Source organism: Apium graveolens, chromosome 3 (assembly GCF_009905375.1).
Source record: "Apium graveolens cultivar Ventura chromosome 3, ASM990537v1, whole genome shotgun sequence".
NCBI classification, from domain to species: Eukaryota; Viridiplantae; Streptophyta; class Magnoliopsida; order Apiales; family Apiaceae; genus Apium; species Apium graveolens.
In genome coordinates, this window is record NC_133649.1 from 73506584 (window position 1) to 73515974 (window position 9391).

General features: G+C 34.8%; 1 protein-coding gene and 1 pseudogene across 1 annotated transcript; both read left to right on the forward strand.

Moving 5' to 3' along the window:
• The first annotated feature begins 301 nt into the window (after window positions 1-301).
• Window positions 302-5303, forward strand: LOC141712434 (dihydrolipoyllysine-residue acetyltransferase component 5 of pyruvate dehydrogenase complex, chloroplastic-like; annotated as a pseudogene).
• A 509-nt stretch (window positions 5304-5812) lies between these two features.
• Window positions 5813-9047, forward strand: LOC141712435 (tetratricopeptide repeat domain-containing protein PYG7, chloroplastic-like). The gene is made up of 4 exons (XM_074515369.1): window positions 5813-6088; window positions 7123-7177; window positions 8007-8290; window positions 8842-9047. The coding sequence occupies exons 1-4, from the start codon at window positions 5906-5908 to the stop codon at window positions 8992-8994; spliced, it is 675 nt and encodes a 224-aa protein (XP_074371470.1). The 5' UTR covers window positions 5813-5905; the 3' UTR covers window positions 8995-9047.
• Window positions 9048-9391: the final 344 nt, after the last annotated feature.

Here is a 9391-nt window from a genome sequence, read left to right on the forward strand (position 1 = left end):
GGTAAGGTATAAAAAATAATATAAATGTTTGTAGTCGGTGAGATTCAAACTTAGATGATGTATTTTTTTAATATTTAAAATGTAATACTCATTTTAATTTGTTAAGAAATCAGTTGGTCATAATAGAGAATAATCAAAATATAAAATTATACTTCATTCTGATATTATGGTTTAGTAAGATTCACTGTTATATCTCAATATTTGAATAAATTTTAGAATCAGAATAATAAAATTTATATCAAAATTAACCAACTTTTTTCCCTATAAATCCTACTAGAATTTTAGAATATTGATTTGAGTGTTGGATCGATCATAAATACAAGTGAACAACACACATGTATCTGTTAAACCGGTGAAGTTTGTTGAAAGCTCCGCCCAATTTCGATACATTCGATGAAAACACAAACACCTCCCTCTTTATTCTCACCATAACACACACCATCAAAACCCCATTTCACTCATTTTTCTTGATTTTTCAATCCAATCTCTCCTCATTCTCGTCTCTCTCCTCAATTCAAGGCAACCCCATTTCACAATGTCTAATCTTTTGCACACTTCCTTCATCTCCACCACCAAAACCCCCTCTCTCTACCGCCCCACCACCGTTTTAACCCCAACCCCATTTCAAGAAACCCACCAAAATTCAAGCCAAGATTCGAGAAATCTTCATGCCTGCACTTAGTTCCACTATGACTGAAGGAAAGATTGTGTCTTGGGTTAAATCAGAAGGTGATAAGTTGTCGAAAGGCGAATCAGTTGTGGTGGTCGAGTCTGATAAGGCTGATATGGATGTTGAGACTTTTTATGATGGCTATTTGGCTGCCATTATGGTTGATGAAGGTGGTGTTGCTGCTGTTGGATCAGCTATTGGATTGTTAGCTGAGACTGAGGACGAGATTCAGATGGCCAAAGATAAGGCTTCGAGTAATGTGGGCTCTTCGAGTGCTGCTGCTGCTTCGCCTCCTGCTCCGGTGGAGGCTGTTGTTAGTGATTCGGCTCCTAAGGGTGAGGATTTTTTTATTTTTTGTTGTTTGATTGATACTTGTTTGATTCTTTGTGTTTGTGTGTTTGTTAGTTTTCGTTTATTGACACATTTATGTTAGATCATTAGTACAAGGGTGAGGACTTGTATATTGCTTGTTTTTATGTTTAGGATTTAGGCACAGGTCATTTTGTGATGTTAATTTAGGTGCACTGTTAATGTTTTTGGACCTGGGGTGTGTTATTATGTAATGTTTTACATTTATTATTGTATTCGGGGTGAGGGGGCAAGGGAAAGGTGTGCATAATCGACATTTGAATAATTATGTAGGATTTATCTTTCAAATTTGAAGTACCATTTTCACAAAAAGGCCCCCCCTTCAAATCCTTGTTCCGGCTATCTAACATCTACTTAAAAAAGTGTAGTTGTTTTTGGAATTTCTACTTTTCTTCCGTTTCTCATCGAGTTTTGGGATTGCTAATCTTTGGCAGTTTAAGAGTGGTGACTTGATTATATAACATGAAATTTATCATTGATTATTTTATTTAAACATTTGGATTTTGTAAAGGCCCGGGGAAATCAAAACCAGGTAAACCTTGTCATTTTGTCGTTACATATCTTCTGAATATTGTTGCAACTTTTCAGCAATTGAATCCGCCCCCAAGGCAAAGTCAGTAACTGGATCGTCAGTGCATCCTGCATCAGAAGGAGGGAAAAGGATCGTGGCATCCCCATATGCAAAGAAGTTGGCTAAAGAGTTGAAGATAGACTTGAGTAGTGTTGTTGGAAGCGGACCAATGGGAAGGATTGTTGCCAAGGATGTTGAAGCTGCAGCAGCTACAGGTGCTGTAATTGATAAGGCCAAGCCGAATGTGAGTGTTAAGCCAGATGCTGGCCCGAAAGTTGAACTAGGTTCAGTTGTTCCATTTACTGCAATGCAGGCAGCTGTTAGTAGAAATATGGTAGAGAGCCTTGCAGTGCCTACATTTAGGGTCGGATATACAATTTCAACTGATGCACTTGACGCTCTCTACAAGAAGGTACATATATTCCTCTACTAAGTAATGAATTTTCAAATCTGAAACTCTACATTAATTGATTTAGAATGAATGAATTTAAGTAAAGATGTTTTTGTTTGTGTTTTAATTATGAGATACAATGCTATGATCCTGATTTGTGGTTTCTCAGTTCTGATATATTAAAAGATATTACATGAATGACTTATGTCTCTGCTTCAGTTTATTAGACCATATTTATTTTGTTCTTGTCATTGGACACTTGACAAAGATAATTCAGATATCTTATTACTTTTTTAGGAGCCGTCAGACTTTAGTTTTATAATATGATGCATAGTAAAAAAAATGAAAAAAAAATCGAGGATTGGAACTTTTCTTATGTTTTTCTTGTGGCTCGACTACATGCATTTTCTTTCGTTGTTTATTGTATAAAATTAAAATCTTACTATATATTTTTTTTTGGCTATCAGTGAAGTAGAATCTCACTAAAAAAAGACGAAATAACATTTTAATTTAAGTTGAAGTCTACATTTTCATATAATAGTAGAATAATAGAATTACATCAATATTTTTTTGATGCGGTGACCCTGTAGTATCTTTTTATTTATATCAGTCCAGAAAAGCGGGTTCTGCTAGATGTTTCGCGACAAAAAGGGAAGTAGGAAGTCTATCCTACTTTGCTAGATAATTGTGACAAAGAATTCACTAAATTAAATGAATCAACCTCATATCAGCCGTAATGAACCTAATTGCTTCAGCTCGGGTCGTCAACCATCTAATTGTACATTGTTTGCAGTCATGTGGAATCATATTGATGCGTTCGTTGGTAGTTTATTCTCTTGCTAAATGTTCTGGAAAATTGTTTCTGTTACTGAATCTATATTTATTTTTATTAATAAGTAAATAGTTTACATGTAACTAATTGGTCTTTGTATTTTGAAAAAAAAACTTATAGATAAAATCGAAGGGAGTGACGATGACGGCAATGCTAGCAAAAGCTACAGCTCTTGCACTGGCTGCACATCCTGTGGTGAATTCGAGTTGTAGGGATGGAAAGAGCTTTACCTATAACAGCAGCATTAACATAGCTGTTGCTGTGGCTATTGATGGGGGGTTGATTACACCTGTGCTTCCTGATGCTGACAAGGTCAGTATATCTTCATAAATTCTGTTTAATTGTATATCTTCATAGTTTTTTAGAATTCAAAATTTATGTGAATGGTGGACTCCGGATTTTCAGGTTGACATATACACATTATCACGCAAGTGGAAGGAGTTGGTAGACAAGGCTCGTGCAAAGCAGCTGCAACCACATGAATACACCACAGGTATTTGAAAAAATACGTTTTATATTGCTTTATGATACTTGATATATTGTATTATCGACTTTTTTGTCTGAGAGAATCCAAGTACACTCTTCATCAGTTCATTCTCCTAATCCAGTTATATTGTAGAAGAATATACTGCTGAATACTATTTCTGTAACCAATAACCATCCCCCTCGTATAAGAGAGCACCAGTCACTCTGCAACCAGTGTAAATCAACAACTGTCAATTTATTGAAGTAATCTACTTCTTGATATCCTTGATAACAGCACCTTCAGTAAAGAAACATTGCTGCTTTCACAGTGTAGATCCTATATTGGTTGAGAAGTGGCCAGTCACTTTGCATTGAAGCATGAAGCATTTAAGTGCTAGTTAGACCCTATATATATAAGCGTAGATATATCTAAGCATTAGTTGTATATTTGGTCATTAAGTTGTCACCATGCGTTATAGGGTTCCATACTTGAGAACTCGATATAAAAGTTTAATATTATACATGTATCATTGGTTATGGAGAAAGTTGTAGGGTTCAATACTTGACAACTACATGTAAAAAAAAGAAAATATTTATGGATTTATTGTATATAAAGATTTATTACCTATAATTATTTTGTAATTTATATTACAAAATTAAGCATAAATATTTATGTAAATATGTATAAAAATGTGTAAAAGCATTCCGTGCTTCCAAGCTTATTTATTTATTTATTACAAGGATACAAAGTGACGATACCTCTTGCTGTCTACCTTGTATGTTATTTTCTATTTAGTTTTTTGGTTGTGCATGACTTGGTTCTTAGACACTCGGACCTCTGTTGAATTTTATCTTGTTTTGTGTGTATGTAATATACATGGTCAAATGAACTCGATTAGACAGATTAATGCAACGGTCTCTGCAAAGGGTTAAATAACAAATTGTCAAATGCTCTTGTTATTTGTAGTTTCCAGTTAATGCCTGCAACATAATATCTTACTTCTTTCCTCCCATGTCAAAGTAAATATATTTATATGAAAACCCCATGCGTTCATTCAGATGGGTCAATCACTTTCGAATTCATAATTTTCACATACAACCGGCTCACCTAAATCTTATTATTCCTGAAAGCACAACTTTACTTTTGTCATAAACAGATAAACTATTATACATATCAGGGATTCTTTTTGTTGCACGCTTATTCTACAAATTGTAGCTTCATTTCTACCTAAAAATGTCATCTTCGGCTGCTGCACTGTTGTATTGATATTAAATATGCCATTTCATTCATTGTTAAATGGTGCTGTTTGCTGGTCATTAGGCACTTTTACTCTCTCCAACCTGGGCATGTTTGGCGTGGATCGCTTTGATGCCATCTTGCCACCAGGAACTGTAAGTGTAAAATTTCTCTTGAGGCATCTTTACAAGTTACCTCTATGAATCGTGGATATTGACATTTTTTACATACTTTTGCAGGGTGCAATTATGGCTGTAGGAGCATCTCAGCCCACTATTGTTGGTACTAAGGATGGCCGCATTGGCATGAAAAACCAGATGCAGGTAAATTAATTTGGTTATATCAATCTAGCTTATATTACCTTGCCTTTTTTCTTGTGGAGGAGTTAATTTCTTACTTTGGGTAAACACATACTTTACAGGTAAATGTTACAGCTGATCATCGTGTAATTTATGGTGCTGATCTAGCATCCTTCTTGCAAACACTAGCTAAGATAATCGAGGACCCTAAGGATCTCACATTCTAGCTTCATTGAGAGTACTTTCTTGTAGCGATGGCTCTAGTCCCTTGTTATCATCCCCGACCTAGGCACAACTGCAGAACAAATTTCACAAGCCACAATGTATTGTCTTATTAATAGTTGCTCTTGTTAAGGAGTAGAATTTTGAGTTATAAGTTATACCTTTAAAAAAAAGTTTCTTGTGAGGCAAAGCTTGAAAATGTACATTGCCATTGACTCACTGTGGTCAAGTGCGGCATTCCCTTTTATGTTTTGTGTTCTATATTTAACTAGTGTTTTTTTAACATAAAGATATATAAAAGCAGGCAGGGTTCTACATATAACAAATCTGACATAAACAAAACCATTATAAATAAATATTGCCGCCAACGAAGGGTTGTTGCGATGGTTGAGCTCTTGTATTCATTACGTGATGTCAAGAGTTCAACTTCTAACGTGTGCGTGTATATCGTGTATATCATTAACTAGTAAAAGATTTAAAAATATTGCCAATTTTTGTGCATATAATCTGCAAAACTAGTGTGTTATTTTCATTTAAAAAAGCACCAAGAGAACAAATCGCAAAAAAAATGAGCAAAAAGATAAGGCACAAAAAATATTAAACATGAATTCCACAATTCTAATTCTAATCCCAGTCCATTTTCTAATTATCTTTGAAAGAATCTTGAACCGGGTTGGACCGGTTGATGGCCGGGTCAAGCTAAAAGAATCCGGTCTGATCCGGTTTAAAGCAAAGACAATATCATACATAAGATAAACTTATCTTCAGACACACAGTTTGGGATTCTTGAGAGATGCTTTTCTTACATATATTCTGACACTTGATAAATATAACATCATAGTAGTAGAAATGCTGCTCCACTCTAATGCTTCAGCTCCTCTTCATCTTTACTCACATGGGTCTCACAATGTTCTTGTAAATTTAATTTATACCACCCATAAATATCCTGTTTCTGAGTTTCAAAGCCGTGGATCAACTCAACCAAGAATACCCATCAAGCCCAAGTTCAAGAACCACAAACTCTCTCTTCAGGTAAATCATTTGCATGTGATTGTGTGTGTTTGTATATGTATTTATAAAGTTTCTTTTGGTAATGCTTGTTATTTTCTGCATTTTGTTGTTTTTGTATATAATATATATCAATATTGTAAAGGTTTATGCAAGTTTGTTTGTTGTTAGTGTTTCATATTGATGATTTGTTGTGTTTGTGATAGAATCTGTCAAAAGATTTTATCTTTTCAGTTATTGTATTTGTAATTTAGTAGACTTTCACATGGATATATAGAAGCTTTTATTATGGTTTATTATGGTTTAATATGGCTAAACTTATTTTAATGATCTTAGTTTAGTGTCTGCTTTGCATTGGATAACTGAAATTGGTGAATAGTGATATTTAAGGTAGGGGATGAGAGAAATGATGCTTTTCCCTTTGATGGTTCTTGATTATGTACTTTTCCATTATCAATCTGATTCTTTTCCATCTGTTTTTGCTTGTAACTTGATTGAAACTTTATTGGCCACCTTCTCCTTACATTTTATTGCACTAGTGTAATGTAAAACATGATAACATGAAGCCTTGGTTGGGACAGTATTTGCAAGTCGAAAAGTAGGACTTCTTGAAAGTTTCAGTTTGTAAATAAAGCAAGATTTAGAAAGATCCACTAAAATCAGAGGGAAAACTTGCAACAACTCCGTAGGTTATGCTTAAAGCTGAGCAGATCTTATAAATGAAGCCAAAATAACCCTAATCTCGTCCACCTTCAACGCAGCCTATGGAACTTTTCGAAATCTCTTTTAAGAAAGGTGATGAAGGTTTAGCTTGACTTGGCCCACTGCTGCACTTGAATTCTTTTATGGCTCTTCATAAAATATAAGTTTTTGATTTTAGCACTTCTGTGAGTTTACGCCTTTCACAACACTGCATAACACATTATCATAGATATGTTTTCTTATAATCTGTTGCTCCCCGATTTTCCGCCAACATGTTTATGATCTTGATGATTAGTGTAGGTTTGGAAATTATGAATATACATATCTAAGTTTACATTTGATGATTATTGAATCAGATATATGGAAGACGACTGCCCATATTACCACTCATGTCCTCAAGAAGATACAAAGGTAATCAGTTAATATTAGGCTGATCTAGTAGTGATTATAGATGTTATCTGGTCTATATGTAACTCTATTAAGTATTAATTGTATGTCTGGTATCTTTATATCGATGTAGTCATGTGTTTGCGTTTATTCATCTTTGTGGGAAATACGCTAGAAAGCTTGGAAGCCAGATCCTGTCCTTCAGCACTTGCCACTTTACTTATTTTCCATAAGGCAATTTCAGAACACGTATAATTTGTTGCACATTAAAGCTGTTTTTTTTATCAAGATAAAATGCCACTTTGTCACTGGGCTTGTATATTTACAAACAATATACTGGCTAACTTTCTCTTTTCTTAATATCTTAAGTTTCAAATCTATAAAGTAATTTCATTTTATGTTTAGATCGCATATATCGGACAACATTGCATGCCTTAAGGTTAAGATTTCATTCTTAGTTTGTAAGTTGTACCTGCCACTTGCTTTTTAGCATTATATGTGATTTTTTTGTACACTGTGAATTACTCCAAGTCTCAGAGCTGGTGAGTTATAGTCTCGTTTTTAGGAGTATCTGAATCTTGCAATAAAATTTGGTCCTCAATTTGATATTGTTTTCTTTGCACCAATTTGTTGCTTTACCAATTCCCAGACTTTCCCAGAAGCCAAAGCTCTATCCTTGTTTTTACTTTCCCTCCTTTGTGGTGTTTGATTATAAAATTATTAATAATGTTTACTTTGCATGGATGTAAAAATGACTTAAAATATTTAATTATCATGTTTCAAGCATACCTCACAAGTTTGAGCGAAAACTGCTTCGTTGACATAAGCGAATGTTCTCTTTCCAATTTTTCAGACTCCCTTTTGGCTGATGACGATAACATGAATTTAAAAGGACAACTAGTAGGTGTGTCTACTTTCTTGTGTGGACCAGTCTCATGGTTGGCATCTTCACAAGCGGCCCCCGCAAGTGAATATGCCCAGATAGATCCTGTTTATGAAATTGGGGAGTTATTTGAATTGGGAATCCAGCTTTCGTATGTGCTTTCATTGCTAGGCTTGCTTGGGGTTGGGACTTTTTTTGTAATTCGTCAAGTACTTGTTCGTAGAGAACTCGACCTTTCAGCAAAAGAATTACAGGTTTATTTCTATAATAGATATAATCTTTCTTTACAGCGCAACACAATGCACTTCATAAATTTTATTATGTGAATATGAATTACTTTGTTGCCTTGTCTTAAGTTAGGAGGTTCATTTTTTTATAGCCTTTCGACTAATGGTGTATTTAGCTCACTCCCACACATATATGTCTAAATGTTCAAACCTGCCAGAATGTGCTTGTATATCAATTTGTTAATGTCCTGGTCAGCTCATTGTTCTTATACTAGTATGTCTCAAACTTTTGACTTCTGAAAACCTCTCAGCTTGCAACAAGTTACCCATGCTAAAAATGAAAAAGTAAAAGGAGAATTCACAGATTAATTTTTTTATTTTTATCTACTGCTTGAAAGTAACTGCGAGTGCAGTAATAGAGACTTGTGTAAATAGAAGCAAACAAACATAAATGCCATTCAAGTTATAACACATGATTTCTACATACTGCCTTCTATACTAGGATATATAAGAGTAGCAATATATTTTCGACATGTTTGTTCTATCCCCTATCTATTGTTGATTTTAGTGATCCTCAGGAACAAGTAAGAAGTGGGGACGCTAGTGCAACAGAGTTATTTGAACTTGGAGCAGTGATGTTACGTAGAAAAGTTTACCCTGCTGCTACTAAATTCTTACTTCAGGCAATTGAAAAATGGGATGGAGATGAACAGGATCTTGCGCAAGTATGATATCATCTCTGATTTCTTTAAGCTTGTGAAACAACATATATGATCTATACTATGCATGATAGACAAAATGCGCATATATACACACATCTCCATCGCACATTTTATGGTGAATATGGTGACTTATCCCATGTATATATGTCCCTGCATTTAATATATCATCACAGTTTATAATGCTCTTGGCGTGAGTTACACTCGGGATGGGAAGGTTGACAAAGGCATTGCTCAGTTTGAGACTGCTGTGAGAATCCAACCAGGCTATGTTACGGCTTGGAACAACCTGGGTGATGCGTATGAGACCAAAAAAGAATGGACACCTGCTCTGAAGGCATTTGAAGAAGTCTTGCTATTTGATCCTAACAACACAATAGCAAGGCCAAGGCGAGATGCATTGAAGGAA

What these genes read in the sequence shown, in the direction of transcription:
- LOC141712435 (XM_074515369.1), top strand. Translation starts at nt 5,906, where the DNA reads ATGCTGCTCCACTCTAATGCTTCAGCTCCTCTTCATCTTTACTCACAT. An exon ending in GTCCTCAAGAAGATACAAAG is followed by an intron (nt 7,178 to 8,006) that starts GTAATCAGTTAA and finishes CCAATTTTTCAG; the next exon opens with ACTCCCTTTTGGCTGATGAC. An exon ending in TTTCAGCAAAAGAATTACAG is followed by an intron (nt 8,291 to 8,841) that starts GTTTATTTCTAT and finishes AGTGATCCTCAG; the next exon opens with GAACAAGTAAGAAGTGGGGA.